The sequence below is a fragment of the Micropterus salmoides genome, unplaced genomic scaffold, assembly GCF_014851395.1.
Source record: "Micropterus salmoides isolate LMB-PRFRI ecotype aquatic unplaced genomic scaffold, ASM1485139v1 Ms_hic_scaffold_3, whole genome shotgun sequence".
NCBI classification, from domain to species: Eukaryota; Metazoa; Chordata; class Actinopteri; order Centrarchiformes; family Centrarchidae; genus Micropterus; species Micropterus salmoides.
Genome location: NW_024042261.1, coordinates 10,649,023 through 10,668,703, shown reverse-complemented (window position 1 = coordinate 10,668,703; position 19,681 = coordinate 10,649,023). Strand labels below are relative to the sequence as shown.

At 42.0% G+C, this 19,681-nt stretch overlaps 1 protein-coding gene across 1 annotated transcript in view; it reads left to right on the top strand.

Annotated features, from left to right (window-relative positions):
• The first annotated feature begins 2,459 nt into the window (after window positions 1-2,459).
• The window catches only part of LOC119883318 (calsyntenin-2-like), a 277,990-nt gene continuing 260,768 nt past the window's right edge, over window positions 2,460-19,681 (top strand). Inside the window, exon 1 of the mRNA XM_038693908.1 lies at window positions 2,460-3,199. Within this exon, the coding sequence (XP_038549836.1) occupies window positions 3,136-3,199 (64 nt within the window). The 5' untranslated portion in view covers window positions 2,460-3,135. The remainder of the gene's footprint in view (window positions 3,200-19,681) is intronic.

Genomic DNA, 19,681 nt, shown 5'->3' with positions numbered 1-19,681 from the left:
CTGTGGTCACTCGTCTGCCTTGAACATGCCCACACATGCAAGAGAGGGAAACTGTGGGCCGTTTAACGTCAACAAATTGTATTTTAAATTAAATTATTTTTTGATTAACTGAAAATGTTAAAGTTTGACAAGTCATGATAGTATAGTGAATCAATAGGCATAATTTGTGTGTCGTCCAAGCTCAATAAAATAAGAAATACAAGTAAAAAGTCGAACAGTATCTCAGAACCTGATTTTTTATTTCACAACAATATATATATTTAGGTAATGACTAGAGTGTTGGCTTAGAAATTTAGCGAAGTGAAAGTAAAAAGGTGCAACAACGAAAAATACTCAAGTAAAGTACAGATACCGAAAAAAACTACTTAAGTATAGTAACGAAGTATTTGTACTTCGTTACTTTCCACCACTGCAAAAGACTTGTCAAAATGTATCTCCACAAAAACTAATCCTCAGTTTCACTGCTCATTCTTAAGCACCAGTGTTAGTGAACAATTGGATAAAATATGACATTTTATAGTGGTAATGAAATGATAGGGCTATCAGCTAGCTAACATCAGATGGCTCATATAAGTTAAAGAAATACTAATTATGAAACTCTGAATGCAGCCAAGTGTCTCTATTATCTTCTTATGTACTGGACTTACATGAGCAGCTGCAAGTGATGCAGGCAGACAAAACGCTCAACTAACATCAAGGTTAGGAAGTGATATGGTCCATTTTAGGAGTCAACCCCGTAATGTGAATCATGATCTGTAGTGCAGAGCAGGTTTGTGTGTCTAGAGTGCAGAGCAGGTGGAGAAAATTAAGTTATCAAGTCAATTTTAGTTACTGGAGACAAAGTTACTGGAACTTGAATTTTGTTGTAAACCCATTAACAATGAAATTTGTGTTAAAATTACCAGCCAAATTAAGTTGATGTAATTACCAACATTATTATTTAAACTCTGGAGTGCAGGACCAGAGTGCGGCAGCTGGGAGACATGCAGGTGAGCTGGTGGAGCCGGACAGGAGAAACAGAAGAGAACAGCAGACTGCTGCAGCTCAGGAACAGCAGATTGCTGCAGCTCAGGGGCAGGAAATGACTGCAGCACAGGCACTAAAGACTGCTGCAGCTCTGTGGGAACAGGTGTCAGTTGGGCCTCTGATGGAGAACCATACCTGATAGAAAGATACCTCAAAGCCTGTTGCACACAGTTTTGAGAAAACAAGTAGTTCAATCTGGAAACCATAGCATAATGGTGCACATGGTTTTCAAATTGAACATGCCCCAGGTGTGTACATGGGTGGGGAAAGGAGGGAACATCTGAGGGCATCTGGTGGACAGTGTGAGCATGGTAGTTCTGAGAAGTTGGAACTAGAGACACAGACAGAGAGGCAAACTGTGACAGTAAGCCCCTAAATATATTCAAATTTAAACATTCCTCATGTTACATGGGGCCCCCTGAGGGTCACAGCACCTCAGTTTGAGAACCACGGCTTTGGTTTCTCTGTCACCTCTTTGTACACAAGCCCAGGAAAACCTTTTTGTTGGCTATACACCACTTAGGCCATTTCCCAGTGAAAAGAAGACCAAATTTAATTTCATCACTGGATGGTGTGGATTCAAATCTGTGCATTGTCATCCGTTTGTATTATTTTTTTCTCCCTCTAGATAACGCTGGCAATATATTCACTGCCTCCCAGAATAATCCTTAACAAGCAGAGATAGTCCAAGAGAAAAGTTCCTTTGAGATAGGCTACTCAGGAAAATTGAAAAAGTTATTATTAATCCTACTGCCCGGCATGACCAAAAAAAAAACAAATACTCGTGCACACACCCACACACATGCCACACACACCTTACAGACAAACTGAAAGAGTAAAATAAGGATTTATTTCCCCCTGTGAAACATGTGAACATTCTCTCCGGCAAAATGAGCCACGTCACTCAGAGATATTTAATTTTAGTGCAGGAAGAAATGAGAATATTTGACATTTAAACAGCAGTCTTTCTCTATGATAAGGAGAATACTGGGGTAAATGTCTTACCATGCCCTTATATTAAAGTATGTCTATCTATCCTTCCCCCGTTTTCTTAGAAATTCAAACTTTAAGTCCTCAAGCTAAACTGATAGCCTATCCTTTAGTCCAGGAATATCTCGTTGATAAGCAGCTGCAAAATATTCAGAAATGTTTTTGTTTATTTGGTGAACCAAAAAAGGTGAATTTTAAAGTAGAAAAAACAAAATGTTCAGATATCTGTCAAGATATCCTACATTGGGCTTATTATTATTATTATTATTATTATTATTATTATTATTAGGGTGATATGTTAGTAATACAAACTGATCCTCAGGCAGGTGACAAAAACATGTATTTAAAACATAGTGAGTTTACAGTGACTTAATTGTATGGCATTTTCATTTCTACATTGTAATTATAGTTTTGTTATATGCACAAGTGATCGATATTGAGTTTATTATGGCATTGTAATGGCATTTTAAGATTAATAGTGTTATTATAAGCATGCATATGCTAATTGTTTGAATGTCACGTGTTCTGTTTTTAGGTTTATGGAATCAATTAAACAAGATGGTCAACGCTTTCCAAACGATAGTTTACATGGATCCCTCCTCAGCGTGGCAGGCTGGAGTGGAGTGGAGTAGGTTGGGATGCTCCATAGATAGGAGATGGGCGGAGATGATAGGGGAGGGCCTGAATCCATCTCTCTCCTCCCTGTGACGTCGCTCGGTCTCGTCCCGGGGTGCGCTGCTCTCCGGTCCCGTCTCAGCAGAAACCACTTTAGTTGCTGCTTCAACCGTCCACATAACCTGCGGTCGACGCGCGCGGTGCTGTGCGGCAAGGTGCTTTGCGGGCACCCGGTGTCCTTCTACTCCACGCTGCCTGTCTTGTCCCACATATCAGTGAAGTGTTTCCACATTCTGCTGAAAGAGAGAGGAGAGAACCTCAGGCGTTGAGTAAAAGGGAGAAGGCGGAAAGGAGAAGGAAATAAAGAGAGAAAGAGAGAGAGGAAAAAGAGAGTAAGAAAGATAGAAAGAAAGACAGACAGACAGAAATAAAGAAGAGAAAAGAGAAGAGGAAAGAGGTCGCCGTAGTCCCTCTCCTTCCCGGGGCTGAATCTCCACCGAGAAGATGCTGAGAATAGCCGGCGTGTTGGCTGTAGTGGCTCTGGGGTTGAGCGCTGCTCACACCAAAGGTACGGTAGGTGAAGGGCAACTTGCTTGCTCTGTGGAGTGGGCATCTGCGAGTGCGCTACGGCTTTATTATAGGTGGACATGGCCGGAGAGGCTGTGTGTGGATGCAGAGAAATGTCCATCTTAAACAGACTGCTTACAGATTGCTAAAGCGCTGATAACAGTCTGTCTATGTGATTGATGTTTTTTCCTCCAGAAGATGACTGTTATTTTCCTGCAGTATTCCTCTTAGGACTTGTGGAGACCGGGCACTTAATAATTAGGCTACAGCCCCTAATAGCACTTGAGGTTATTTGTTTTATCTTCTATGGTATCCATGCTGCAGTTCTATTGAGATTGAGGGAGTTTCTGTTGTACTCAATACTGAGCTTTCCATGACCTTATTATAGCCTATTTTGGAGGTTAATCTCATCAGGCATTACTATAATATTGATTGAGAGGACTTGCAGTTTTGTTGTCATAGCATCCTCTTCTCATTTGTTGCAACTATATAATGGGCTGGATGCAGAAGAACATGGTCTTTCCTGTTAAGGTTTGTTTGTAGCTGATAGGTGAAGGAAGGTAAGAGGAAAGCGGAGTACATAGCCTACTATGTAAAGTTATGTGTCAAAACCTGCAAAGAAGTAGCGTTTAGGGTCTTCCAATACCTTTGAGCATATTTTAAATTAAAACAGTGGTGTTATTAGTGCACATGTGGCCCATAAATAGCATACTGTGGCTTTAAAGACAACACCCGTGTTAAACAGAATTCACACAACTCACTTCTGGACAGCGAAGTCCAGATTTGAAAGCATGAGTATCAATCCCAATGCTAAAAGAAATACTAAAGGTGATTATATCCTTAAGAAACAAATCTGCAATTACTGCAATGACTGTGAATGCAGACTTCCTCCAGAGGCAAAATGACAGCATCGAGATTTACCTACAGGAATTTGGGGATATTTGTTGTGAGAGTTTGCACTTGTAATTAGTACATTTTGCAAATTTACCTTTAAAATTCTGATCAAGCCATCTGAAATCACTTGCTTTACATGCATATGTAAATTACCATCGGTGGGATTTATCAACAGGCTAATTTTATTTTATTAATTCAAATTAGCTCATTAAAATTCCAAATAACACGACAAATAATCCCCCAAGCCACAGATATTTGATAATGACATCCAGATGTCATAAATGTCTGCCATACTGCTGGCAGTTTTGCTTCACAGCTGAGCTAAATTTAAGTCTATCAGTATCCCCATTGCAGTGGGACCGCTCAATTCTCCAGTGAGCTTGGCATGTGCCGTAGGTAAGCGGGTAAATGCGGCAACAGGTTCGTGCTAATCAACTCCCTGTAGACCGATGCTGGCTTTTATGCAGTGAAATAACAAGGTGACACCTGTCAGTTTCGTTTGGCAGCCAAGAGACACCACAAGTGTGATAAGTTGTTTATCCTCCTTGCCTCCTGAGTCCTGACACACGAAGGGCCTCCCTGCTGGTCGGCTGGCTGGCTGCAGCTGCAATCTTTGTTATGTGTGGAGGGAAAACATATGCTAATAGACCTGCTTCAGACTGTGGCCTGGCCCAGAGGTCAATCTTTTGCCTCATATGCACTTTCATTTTAATAGGATTTACTTGCAAGCAACAATGGGGTGACTATGCTGTGCTCACACAGGCAGGACAGTTTGTTACCCGTTTGGGGATATCATGTATTAACTTGATAAGTTCATATATGTAATAGAACAGGAAATAACAGGATCGTTGCATTGTAAAGAAGAACTTATTATTTTTTTGTATCCAGAGCATGACTGTGAAGTAAACAAAATTACTGGCAAGTCAATTGGGGTTGACAAACTAAGCACACCATAGTTCTAATTGATTCCCCAGGGTCTCTGTACAGTGCAGTTAAATCCTGGAGAAAATAAGAGTCTATCGTCTCCAGGATCTGTTGCTACACTAACCATCGCTGCCTTTCCCGTTTCCTGTCACAGTTGGCAGGAAGCAGAACCCATAAGAAGCAACCAGCCTAAATTATTGTCCGTTTTTTCCCCCTGAATCAGTCTCTCTGTTTCCGTTTTGAAATGACAACTGAAATAGTGTATTTGTGTCAAGTGTGGCAAAGGATCCGCCTCCGTAGCACCCATTTGCGAACCTGTTTTCCAGATAACTTTGAAGCACCGCCACTGCTGTCATTTTCTGTTTAGCCTCTGTTTCATTTCAGGAAAGCGTGGACGTGCAACTCCCTTTAATCACCGGTACCCTCGAATCATCCATTCAGACTTAGAGTACCGTGTGTCTCTAAATGTGTGTGCATCTACTTAGTATGTGTTTCAGAGTTGTCAGTAATCAGAGCTTGACGAGCTAACATCCCTTTGGCGTGTGTGCGTGCGTGCGTGCATGCATGCGTGCGTGGGATTGCCTGTATATGCACGGGGAGAGTGATAGAGTGCAGCCAACATGTTGACAGCCGCCAAGTATGCAAAAATGGGCGAGGAGGTGATGTCGTTTACAAAGGAATTATTGCATTCGCAGATACATGCTGTGGCTCAAACGATTTCACTGGGACCGACCGTGTCGCCGCTCGACAAGGAGAATCTTCTGGCAGCGAAGCAGAAAGAGCTATAGAGTTTTTGCCATTGCTGCCCGGAGCCCTGCTTTTGTGTAATTCCAAGCAATATGAACTCTGAATTTAGATAGCTCATTACCAGCACACTATATTTTAATTCAGCTACCCACTGTGTGACTCTTTGTTGGTGGAACCTCTTTGCTGCTTTATTATATCCAGATAAACACACTGTACATTTTTCAGTAAACATGCAAACAGTTAGAATGTAATATGCAGCCTTTGGAAGAGGCCTCTTGGTAACAAGCTTCAGGCTGTGGCTATAGTCTGATGTCTGCGTGTGAAGTTGCAGGATTAATTGAAAGGATAGTTGGTCTTATAATTTAAGGTTTTCTATATAGGGCTTCTGTATGTGTGCCTGGGTGTGTAAGTCGGGGCTTTTGTGTGTGCGTACAAGGGATAAAGAAAGCCAAGAGGATAGTCATTTGAGGATCCCATTAGCAAATAAAAAAGGGGGGTGACAAAAAAACACTACCAGATTTATGTCCCCCCCTTTGGAGAGAGGAAGTGCATTATGGGAGCACTCTATAAATCCTCCAACGAAGCTGTGACACAGGATGAAATCCTACCCGGCCTCGCCACGGCCAGGGGAAGCAGGGCTCAGCGACATGGAGGAACATCACAGATTTTTTTTTTCCAACACTTGCTTTGTCGTCCGTTTTCAAAGCTTAGCTGATCTCAGTACAGCCCTGCACCATTTGAGAGGTAGGAGGGCTTAGTGGCAACGGCAATGGAGGGGCGCCAGTCCACTGATCCAAGCGCAGTTCTACAGCCATCAGAGACAAAAGATAGAGCGAGTGAGTCAGGGGGGATAAGTTTAAGCAATCGTCTTCAAACAAGGAGGAGACGGAGGGTTCCTGTGATCCTGCGATTACTGATACTAGATCAAAATGAAGCTCTGCAGCAAGCCTCTGCATCACACAGCTCCTTACAGCATATTGAACCTGAACTGAGCTTTTTAGTGAACAAATCCTGTTTTCAGTGTTAATAAGAAATCAAGCTTTTCCTTTCTGCCTTATTGTTAAGTACAGGAAGAGTGTTAAGTAGTGTTGAGTGTGTGTTTGGTGTCTCCTTGTAAACATACACAGAAAGTCACAAATCCAAGTAAGTTTTGTCCCTAAAAGCTTCTATAAGATCTTAGTGTGCTTATCTAACTTATTCCACAGATCCCTATACACACACATCTTCCTCCATCTTTACTCTATATACAGCACTGTTTTTTCTACCTCTGGTATTTGTGTCTCTTCCACCTCTATTGTCTTTTTAGATGTGTGTGTGTGTGTGTGTGTGTGTGTGTGGGAGGCGGCGGCGACGGCGGGGGGGGGGGGGGGGGGTCACTGTGTGTGTGTGAGCATGTAGTTCAGCAGATACTGACTGAACACCGTGAGCACCTTGCAGTGAGTGGGTGTCTCATCATTCTCTTCCTTTATTTATTTATTTATTTTTGGTGTCTTGGAGTGGTCACAGCTGACCGTACTTGGCAGCAGATATTCAGACAGCCAAGGCCCATTGATTTGCCCTACAAAGTGTGTGAGTGTGAGAGAGAAATGGAGAGAGAGAGAGTTTGATCAGCGGCAAGGCCAGAGTGGGTTTTGCAGAATAAATGTCTTTTTGAGGTGTGTTTGGAGAGAGAGGAAACGGCTGAAAAGGGAAGGGAAATAACTTACAAAACAAGGAAGAAAATGAAAAAAAAAAAGATAGGGAGTAAAAGAGAAAAAAAATGATGATGTTAATTCTTGACCTTGGAAACAACAGATAAAAAGACTCTCTCGCCAAAATTCATTTAGTCCTTTTAGTGACTGCATTTAATCATATTACATGCTGTTTAATAACAGATGACACAGATTTTCTGAGAACTTCAAATCTCTGTTAGCTTAAAATCTAAGTAGATGTTTTAGCCTACTAATTTAGCGAGTGTATTTTTGCTGAACTATGCATGTCCACTGTTGTCACAAGTGGCAATGACTTGTAAATACTAAACTTAGTATAACAAGAGCATCTATCTAAAGTTAGTTAACAGTGGCCACCATACATTGTTGATACCAGACTAAGTAAGGCTATTCCAGAAACCTCACAAATTTATTTAATTGATCAATGGTGCATGTTAGAGGACACAAGTTAAACTTTTTAATTCATGTTTTAGGACACTGGTATAGTGAGCCTACTTTTGCTGAACAGTGGCTTATGAGTTATAATTTTCATTTGAAGAGAATGAACGTGCTACACTACATGGTCAAAAGTATGTGGACACCCAAACACTACTCCCTATATGTGATTGTTGAGCCTCTCTTTCTAAAACCATGGCCATTAATCTGCTGCTTTACCAGCCTCCACTGTTCTGGTTTCAGGCTTTCCATCAGATTTTGGAACCTGGCTGCAAGGGTTTTCTCCCAACACTGATGTTGGATATTAAGACAGTTGGTGTTTTGCTTTTTATGGACCTGGCCTTATGCGCAGAGGCACTGATATGTTGAAACAGGAAAGGGGCCTTCCCCAAACTGCTAGACGTACTCTATTGTCCAAAATGTCCCTGTATGCTTTTACATTAAGAATTCCCGGTACAAAGGGGCTGAGCCCAAACCATGGAAACCAGACCCAGACTGAAAGTCTACAAAAGTATAAGGACAGGGTTTTCCACATACGTTCTCCCACTGCTACTCCTATAATTATCCCATTACTGTACATGAAAGTTGTCAGTGGACCACAGTTACAAAATCTAATAGCTAACAGAAATATATTAGACAGGTGACCACATGCTTTGGGCTGTTTATTTCTTTTTTCTAAAGTTACATGGTCTTTGTTTCATAGGTAAAAATCATTGAATTAGATTAATATATACAGTTACTTTCATCTCACTTGGACTTTCTAGAAATCATTATGTTATGATGCTGTATGTCCACAACTGCATGTCTTTGTGTGTGTGTGTGTGTCTCACTGCAGTGCTACACTTAGTCGCCACTTCTTCAAGATAATCAAGTTTGTTTTAATGTTTTAAGTGTCTTGCCGGACTCTCACCATGCCCCTGTGGTGATTTGCACTCATGGTCTACAGTGCGTGGAAAAGACACCACTTATATACACACACACACACGCATGCACACACACAGACACACACAAACACACACACACACACACACACACACACACACACACACACACACACACACACACACACAGCCAAAGCCAAGAGCTCTCCAGGATTTTCAAATGACTCCTACTGGCTCCACTTCAGTCCTCCTCTCCTCCATTTGCTCCTGTTTTCCTCCAATCACTTACCTCCGGTGCAATCTCACCAGTGGACTCACTTCTGGTTTTCAGCGTGGGGTGATGACAAACGTGAGACACGCACACATACACACACACTGATGAGTCGCAAAGGGTTACACAGACGGATAGAGACCTGTCCCTCTTCACCAGCTGGGTCTAGCTGACCTCAGAGGAAATAATCAGAGGGAGAAGATGGTGAGAGTTAGAGGACGAGTCAGAGGAGAAAGGGAGAGAAATCTGCAGATATTTGTCGCTGCGACTCATGAATCTTCACATTTGCCAAGTGGAGCTCTCAGAGTTAAGTGCAGACTTTCATTATGGACTTGCAGACAGACCAGAAGAGTGGCTGAGTAACCTATAGACAGCTCTCTGCTTTCAGTGTTAGCATTCACTTTGTGTGACTTGTTTGTATATTGTTAATATTGTCTGGTTCCTATTTTTTATTGAAAATGATCATCTAGGTATCCAGACATAAACTAGACATTCTTATCCTGTACAGGTTTGCAGGGGGCTGGAGCATTTCCCAGCACACATTGGGTGAGAGGTGGGAAAAACTATTATTATTTTATTGGTCACTGTGTTCTAAATTGTATATAATCAGTCCTGACAAATTACAATCTACACTATGTTGTGACATACAGATTCTCTACATGCAATTATCCTACTATGCACAGTGGCATGCTGGCATAATAAACATGTAGTTAAAGGAATAGTTTGAGATGATGTGAGGCACTGGGGCTATTTCTTTAACCTTCATAAAATGGCGAAGAGAGCATCGATACCGGAAGCTGATGCCAGAAAGTAGGGGCAAGTTTCAGGAGACGTGTCGTGCATTGTGAATCAAAATGCTTTGTATTACAGATTTGTATTGCACTTTCTGCAATCTATATAATACACTACTACGTACTCAAGAAGTAGAGACTTTCATTCTTCTGTAGCTCAGTGTTTGGTTCCTACAAACCTGATAATGGTTATTTATTTAATTTTATGGAAGTCTGAACAAGGAAAGAATTCAACCATGACACCTGCATGGTTAGTTGCCTGTTTGAGCACTGCGAGCAGCAACACACACTCGTCATTGTCAGTCTACACACATAACCCCATTAGAAAATGTGTTTGTTAATGGTTTGCAAGGCTGATGATTATCCACAGGTATTTGTCTGCCCACACACACATTAATCAAGCGTTTATTTTTATTTCCTTCATTAGTCTAAAGCCCGGCACAAACACGGAAGAACACAAATACACACTACACAAATGGTCCCTGTGTGATTTTGCCTTGATGATTGTGTTAAGTGCTCATCGCTCGCATGTCTGTTCTAAATTTCAATTAATCTCTCCATTTCCCCATGAACGCAACAGTTGTCATCCCATATGCTAGCCACTTACAGGCTGAACAGGAGCTGGCAGAGCTTATACCTATAGACCCAAACATTTGTGTTTGGGTCTATAGGTATAATTAAATAACAAAACACATGCTGTAGCTTTCCTAAGGACTCCTTACATAAAAACATAACCATATATACCATACCATATATAATAGTACTCAGGACCTTTTTTGCAGTTAAAACTCCATCAGCCGAAGGTCCACAGCTATGGCCCTGATAAAAAGTCATGTTATTTAGTGCTGGTTGTTGTGAGTTACAATACTAGAGTCAGCTCCCCTGGCATTAGTCCAGCTTGCAAGCAGATGCTACAAAGTCTGTCACCCTTCTGCGCTGGTTATTATATGGTAGTGATTGGAGACAAGGTCTGCCTGGCTAATGTCTGTTTACCTACATAATCTATCAAACCACCGCTAATTTCTTTTCATGTCCACTGAAATATGAGTTATTATGTATTTCTAAAGCAACAAGAGATGGGTGCCAAACATTTAGTCCTGATTAATACACTTATCAAGACCATGTATATTTAATTAGGTGTTGATGCATCTTCGATTATTATAAAGGCTTTGAAAGCTGCATCACTGATGATGGCAGTGTTGTTGGTTTTCTCCTTCAGAACTGCATGCTCTCTGTAAGTTGAGACCACAGACGAGTTATACACAAGTAGATGTGAAGCGAGTGTCTGGCGTTGTCCTTGGTCCCGAAAGGAGCCAATGTCACTCAGCAAGAAATTGCAGCAATGGAGCTATCTGTTATGCTGAAAGCAGACCTACTGGAACGATTTTGTCTTTTTATTAGCTCGTGCTTCAGTGCAAGTGGGCATTTGCATACACCACTGTTCAAGAATATTGGAGGGGTGGAGATATGTGAGAACACACCAGGGACCTGACAGGCTGTCACAGCTATGATAAGGATGAGCGGTGATTGATGAGTGACAGATGGACGGGTGAAAATGGCCAGGAAATGTGCAGCATTTCAATGATGATGCTAAGCAGTAATGTTTTAAAATTGAGCTCCTACATACTGGGACATAACGTTAATGTAAGACTAGAGGATGGCATAGTCTCACTAATTTAAAGGCCCTGAAAACCTGTTTTTACAACCAGTTTCGTACTATGAATGACACACGTTTTATTCCAAAGTTAGAACAGTTTGTGTTATTTCACATTAAATAATTGCATTAAAGTGGATGGAACTTTTGAGGCTCCAGAGGGAGCAGAGGAAGCTTTAGTACATTGTCTAAAGTGATGACACGTTTGAAGTCATCTGTGGCTGAAGACTACAAGTCCCAAAAACAGCGCAGCTGTAGGTTTAGCTGGTCGACATGCATAAAGTCAGTGACTTCGGTTTAGGTACTAACATTTCTGATGGTTATGGTAAGGGTAGGGGCTTCGGGGGGCTGTCAACACCTTTATCACGAACGTAGCTAGCTAGCTATCGCTAGCTAACTAGCACTTTCAGTCTGTACAGGACGCCCCAGAGCGTCTCATAGAGAAGCGTCAAATAACTACGTTTTGTCACTTTTTCTGAAAGCGTTGGTATTGGAGATGAGAACGGGCTTGCAGATTTGTCAGCTGCACATCCATGATGCGAATCTCCTGTTCCACCACATCTCAAAGGTGCTCTATTGAATTTAGATCTGGTGACTGTGGAGGCCATTGGAGTACAGTGAACTCATCGTCATGTTCAAGAAACCAGTTTCAGATGATTTGAGCTGTGTGACATGGAGCATTATCCTGCTGGAAGTAGCCATCAAAAGATGGGTACACTGTGGTCATAAAGGGATGGACATGGTCAGCAACAATACAGAGGTAGGCTGTCGCGTGTAAACGATGCTCAGTTGGTACAAAGGGGTCCAAAGTGTGCCAAGAAAATATCCCCCACACCACCAGCAGCCTGAACCGTTGATACAAGGCAGGATGGATCCATGCTTTCATGTTGTTTAGGCCAAATTCTGACCCTACCATCTGAATCTCACAGCTGAAATCGAGATTCATCAGACCGGGCAACCTTTTTCCAGTCTTCTATTGTCCCCTTTTGGTGTCCCTGTGTGAATCGTAGCCTCATTTTTCTGCTCTGAACTGACAGGAGTGGCACCCGGTGTGGTCTTCTGCTGCTGTAGCCCATCTGCTTCAAGCTTTGATGTGTTGTGCGTTCAGAGATGGTATTCTGCATACCTTGGTTGTAATGATTTGAGTTACTGTTGCCTTTCTGTCATTTTGAACCAGCCTGCCCATTCTCCTCTGACCTCTGACATCAACAAGGCATTTTCGTCCACACAACTGCCGCTCACGGGATATTTTTTCTTTTTCGGACTGTTCTCTGTAAACCCTGGAGATGGTTGTGCATGAAAATCCCAGTAGATCAGTAGTTTGTCACCAACAACTATGCCACGTTCAAAGTCACTTAAATCCCCTTTCTTCCCCATTCTGAGGCTCGGGTTGAACTTCAGCAAGTTGTCTTGACCACGTCTTCATACCTAAATGCACTGAGTTGCTGCCATGTGATTGGCTTATTAGCTGTTTACTTTGACCATCAATTGAACAGGTGTACCTAATAAAGTGGACGTTGAGTGTACATCTATGGTATACATCCACATACTTGGACACACCTTCCTGCAGGTTCCACACTATTCTGCTGACTGACAGTTGGTGGCGGTAACAGCCAAAGAAACCTAGCAATGCACCAACAACGGCAGTGAAGAAGAAGCCAGCAAACATGGATACAAACATTGCATGATTTAAAATATGTTTTATGGGGAAGGAATCACCTGACGCACACACTCAATGTGTTTTGGTGAACAACACTGAATATAAACGTAACTGTTTATTCAGTAAAAACCTCCACATTGACACCAGGTTTTTTAGGGCTTTAAACTTGAAGTACTAATTGAGAATACACAATTATGGAAGTCAGTGTGTGTTCTCTCTGTGTGTGTCCCTGACTCTTGCTAGTGTCAGGGCCACAGAGCCAAGAACCATAAAGTATCTAAAAATAAAAAGTGTTCCAACAGTCTGAAGAGTATTGAGTTGTGGCCAACGATTCTCATGTACCGGCTGCTCAGCCATATTTTCAACCTGCTATAGAAGTCTCGGCACAATGATCTGTGAATCCTGCGGCTTTGTGATGAGTTTATGGAGAAGTGTGTGCACCGTGTGTGTGTTATGACTTATGAAAGGCGATGCCTCTAAACTATACAATCAGAAATATGTCAATGTAATATAGTGTCCTTCATTCCAAGACATCTGTAGCGATTGTTTGCTCACACATACACACGAATGCACAAACACACATGCACAGGTGGAGCATTTGAAATGAACAGGTGGGACCATCTTTGTCTGGAAGAGCTGTCACGGATGCAGCAATTTTATCCTTCCACTGTAACTGGGCCACTGACACACACACACACACACACACACACACACACACACACACACACACGCCAGAAGCACACACACACATCCACACACCTACACACCACACACCACACACCACAGGAACACACCCACCACACACCACACACACACACACATTGTGGCACACTCTGCAAAGTCCTCCTTTCCACTGTGCAAAGGTGCAGTTCCCTGTGGCTGTTGCACAGGCTCGGTAATTGCATGCCCAAATGTGTGTGTATAAGTCTGTGTGTGCCTGTGTGTTTACCTGCCTCTAGGTCATGTCCTGAGGGACATGAACTCTCTGCTGGCTTGTTTCATTTTTTAACGGGACGCTCAGGGCCTCATTTGTCCCTGTGTGTTTAGGGAGAAATCACCAAGGTTCTCCCTCCCCAGGAAGAGAGAGTAGAGAGAGAGAGAGAGAGCGCGCTGAGTACCTGTCAGCTCTTATATAAGCCCAGTTAGCAAAAAACAAACGAATAAACAATTTGTTACAATTTGATTGCTTTTCAAACCTGCATGTACCCGCATGTTTATTGTGATTTAGTCCAGCTGTTGCGCTGTAGCTGCTGCTTTAGCTCATATTTGTTTCCTGTATCTCGTCATCCTTTGCTCTGGTCCTGCGGCAGACAGCAGTCTGGCTGTAGCAGCTCCCCCTGTGTTACCAGGAGGAGGATCTGGGTCACAGTGTACCTGCTCCTCCCATCACTTTGCATGCTTTCACTCCCCCTTGTTCATTGTCTAGTCTATCTCGCTCCATCTTACCCATATCCATGTCTTTTCCTTGTCTGTCTTTGTCTAATCTTGGAGCCAATACTATCCCAAATTCAATCTCTCCTCTTTCTTTAATGTTTTTTCAATCTCTTGTCCTCATATTTTTCCATGCTCCCGCTGGGTTTTCCTGGTGTAGCATTAGCGTGGAGGTAATTACTGACGGCAAGGCTTAGCCAGGTCTTATCACACTGTTCTCTCCTTCCCTCGGGATCATTCTCTCCCCATTCTCTTTCAGTTTCTGCTTCTTTCACCAGGACCCCATGGAGATTCTCCTTTTGGAAAGGCATTGGGTTAAGGGCATTTAAAAACTAAAATTTTAATCTGAATTCTGTTTTAGTTGACTCCATTAGGTTGGCTTTGCTTTATCAAGGCCAGACTCCCTGAATAGAATGTGTGAGAGTAAAGCAATAGCTAAAGCTAAAACATGCAATATAGACTTATACATATCAAACAAGAAAATGTGCGCAATTATAATTACATTTTTTTTCATGATTTATTGTCATTTGTCTCTTGCATGCACACTAATATACATATTCGGACATCACTGGCTAGAAGCTATAGGTGATGAATAATTAAGGTGCTATGTTCATTCATTACACACTAAAATAAATGGTTAGCAGAAGACACACACACTTTCTCTCAAGCCATTTCTGTCTGCCCCCCACCTCTCCTCAGCTCTCTCCGCCCTCTATTTGAATATCTTGTCACTTGGAGACGCTATGTTAACATGGATGCCTCTGTGTGAGTGTGTGTGTGTGAGTGAAGGTCACTCATTTTTCTAACCAGCACATCATTATTAAATCATGAATCCACTCCTGCTTCTCACTGTTTGGTTCTCATGTTGTGTTGGGGTTATGTGTGTGTCTGTGAGTGTGTGTGTGTGTGTGTGTGTGTGTGTGTTTGTTTTTCTGAATTCGAATGTGTGAATGTGGAGAAGCATGGTAAGGTATGGTGTTGTGTGTGTGTTCAAGCACGTGCACGAGTGGTCTGGTGTGTGTGTAGGGGTGTGTGTTTATGTGTATGTTTGTGTGTGTGTATGTGTGGTCCTGGGCCCCCTTGAGTTCTCATTATGGTGAGAGTGGATGGCCGAGCCCAGCCCTAACATCTGTCTCTGAGAGTGGAGGGGCCCCACACCAAGCTCTTAGCCAGGGAACACCCTCGGAGGAGAGGCCGCTTTCTGCTGCATAACAAGCCACACCTTGCGCCGCAGAAAAGTTCACTTCTGTACTCCAAATCAATTCTTAAGATAGGCATTTTTATTACATGTAGCATTTTAACTTTACACTGCAAACAAGTCCATCAGAGAGAAACTCAGCCAGTCAGACAGTATGCTGCATTTAATACTGTGTGGCGTTTGGTCAGTTTTGACTGGAGCCTATCCAATACATTGGCAGGCCTATATTGGGTCGTCAGTTATATACATTGCATTTACATGTATATAAATATATATACGTGTATATAAAAATAAATATCAAAACTTGATGTATTTGGATCATTTTATTATCATTGTCAAGTATCAATATTGGTATCAAAAAGTCAAAAATCCTATATCGGCAGGCTGTAGTTTTAACAAAGCTGACTTTGTAGATTTAGTGCAACCAGAGCTAAAGCTTTCATAGCTTCTCTTTGTCTTGAGTAAAGACAAGCCAGAGAGTGGGGACATATTTCAACATCGTCTTTGTGATGGGGAGCATGAGCTTATGAAAAATATGGTGTTAACTTAGAGGAACACAAATTACTACACACACAGAATCTTTAATATTTAAAGATATTATATTAAAAAAGTATGACAAGACTGTGCTGGGAAACACTGTTTTCTTTTGAGATCGAAGCTTGATTTTCTCTTTTGTTTTTCTGTACACATAATAAGTATATTTTTTTTCTTTGATGCATCAAGGGAACAGAAATTCATTATCTTCTACCCTGGTTCATATTTATAGAGCTGAACACTGTTTGTATTAGAGCCTCCCAGAGTCAACAGTGCTGTAGTGTTTCTTGCAGTGAAGCAGATGGGGGTTGGCTGCCTTGCTCAAGGATACAACGGTGGCAGCTGGCAAGTGAGGGCAGAATGTTATAATTTTTTTTTCTTTCTCAACCCTGATTTTCTAAGTAATCAATTTGTTGAAACTGACATCCCTAATTATACATATACTATTGAATAAAAAATTATGTTAAAAACACAATACATACAGAGAGTATTTTGACACCCATATCTGACTGTTGAACATCTCATTTGAAAACCATGGGTGTTACTAAAACAGCCTCCTCTCTTCTGGGAAAGATTTAAATAATAAGACAAGGACTTGGCTCGCAGGTGGTGTTGGATGTGTTGGGGGGGTCTTGTTGACCTCTATAAACAAGTTTTTGTCCTTGCTTGCTCAAAATGTGAAAAACTAGGCAGCTGTGCTAGATGGATAGCAATTTGAGGAAGCAGTGTGGGCTTACTTTACAGTAGATAGAAAAATTGCGGATTAAGGTGAGGCTGATGGCTGCCTCTGTAAAAATGCCTTACTGGGACGTTAGCTTGTCGATCAAGTGATGCAGCAAAGGCACCACGAAAGTACGGAACATAGTTAGCTAACCGATTGAGCGTCTGTTTCTGGTTAAACAAAAAGGGTCTTACTCTTTAATAAAAAGTTTATCTCTAACTTGATTTTTCCACACCAAACAAAAGCATTATCATGTTGACGTAGGAATGGCTTCCTGTGGGAAGTGGGAAGAAACACTATTGTCTAAAATATTATTGTATGCTGTAAGATTTCTAGCCCAAACCATGAAAAATAGCTCCAGACCAAAAGTACTTGGGAAGTGTTGTCCACGTGCTTTGGCAAGAGGAACATCTGCCACTGCTACTCCTCCAATTATCCCTGTACTGTATGTGAAGGTTGTCACTAGTCATCAATTAGAAGATTTAATCACTAACAGGAATGTATTTGTTCTATCACTTACTTTGCCAGTGATTTAAAAACAGGTTTTGTTTCCTTTAAAAACTCCTACACACTTGCTGAATATACCTCATCTGACTACATGTGTAAAAATCTGACAAAACTCCAAACAACGCTAACTATTATCTTATACCTCAACTTTTTCTTAAAAGCTGCATATGATCTGTACATGCTTTTCTCCATCACCATTTGTTCCTCAGATTCTCATAAGTCATGCTTGAATATATTGACAAGATGTGAAACAATACATCTCTGACTCATAAATGCAAAGAAATATCTACTTTCAGATCCTTCCCTACACCTCAAAATCACATTATTTTGTTGCTGCAGTACATACAGCTGCTGCCTCTCTCTCTTTCTCTTTTCCGCTCTTCCTCTCTCAATCAGAAACACACATACACCGTTTTAATATCATATGGTCCTCTGCTATAGGGGGTGGAACATATCAACATACTAGTACCTAAAACGTGTACCTGCCTGCCTAACTTGCCCTCCACCTAACCTAGTTAGGTGTAGAAGCATATGTGGTGTTAAGTGAAGCTGCAGTGGTCAGGTGTACTATCAAGCAATGTCTGACACTACACCTAACACTAACACAGCAACATCTACTTGCAGTAATGACACACAAGGTGGCACAAGGTGTGGTAACATCACACCTGCTGGCATCAGCTTCACTCAAGCTTGCACTGATGTGCCCCACTAGACATCAGAGCACCACACGTGCCCTCTACATGGAACTAGAAATGTTCATTTTTAACTTGTTTTAGGCGTAGTGTCAGATGTAGCTCGATAGTGCAGCACACCTGACCATTGTAGCTTCACTCTACACCACACCTTCTTCTACACATGACAAGTTCATTTTGTTTTGTCCGCATGTAAGTGTTTGTGTGCCATTTTTGTGCATATGCCATAAAGTGTAGTGTAGGTGTTGCACAGACGATCATGGTAACGTGTTAATGTTAGACCTAAATGAAACACACATTGCCTGTGCGTGACGCCTGTGTAACGATTGAAAAGTTGCAAATCGGAATTATAGGTGTAATGTCAGAGGTTGAGTGAGATCGCAGAGGTCTTGTCAGGTCCTAGTGAGGCATCTGAGGTACTGTTGTGCATGAATATTCAAGTCTTCCACCCATCACACTCTGCTTTTATGCTAGACTGTGGGTCCCCGAACAAATGGATTATATCTAGCTGTGTGGCATTTCCTAGGTGGTATTTTTGAGCACTCGAGTGTCGGCCACCTGATGCTCAATAACATGTGAAATGGCTGTTTGTGTTCTGCATGTGTGTGTGTGTTTGAGACACCCGGCCCTGCAATTCCCTGTCCTCTGAGTCTTTCTCAGTCCTGGTGTGTCTCTCTCCATCTGTTTGAATAGTGACAGTTCTCCCCCGCTGCCTTCAGCCAAGAGGGCTGAACACCTGTGGAGGGGTGCAAACACACACGCACACATGCACACATACAGAGACATGTCTTGATAAACTCCTCCACCTCTGAGTTGCCTACATCTTTTTTTACTCTCCACTTATTCTTATTTACCTACCTCCAGTTTGTACCTTTTGCTTTGTCTGAATGTTTGTTGTGGTTCTCCACTGTGTCGCAAATGACTTGTCCCGGCTGGGTGGGTAATTTTCCAGTGGCACTGGTGCTTTCATCCATGCAGTCTCTCGGGGTGCGGTGTTTATGAATTGACATCGTAATCACGCCTTTGCCACTTTCTCTCCATTTTCAGCGCCTTAGGAGGTGAGGCGGGAGGGTCTTGAGTTTATATGCAGATGCTGAAAAAAAAGAAGAAGATGGAAATCTGTGACAGACTGTTGCAAGAGGGCAGGAGAGGCAACAACAGAGAATAGGTGAGCGACTGACTGACAGGTTGAAATTGAAATAGGAAGAAGAAACTGAGGCCAGAAGAAAGAGAGGCTGAGAGAGAATGCACAGCTTGGAATTAGGTTGAGCAAATTGGATGGAGATTTTGTTGAATCACATTTAAAGATGCTATCTGTTGCATTTTCATATAAATAAATGTTTTGAATTATATGTTTCTGGCCTGTTTTGGATAAACAGAAGAACATTTTCCTCCTCCTTCTTCCTCTCTTGGCATTTACCATCTGTAGCTGTC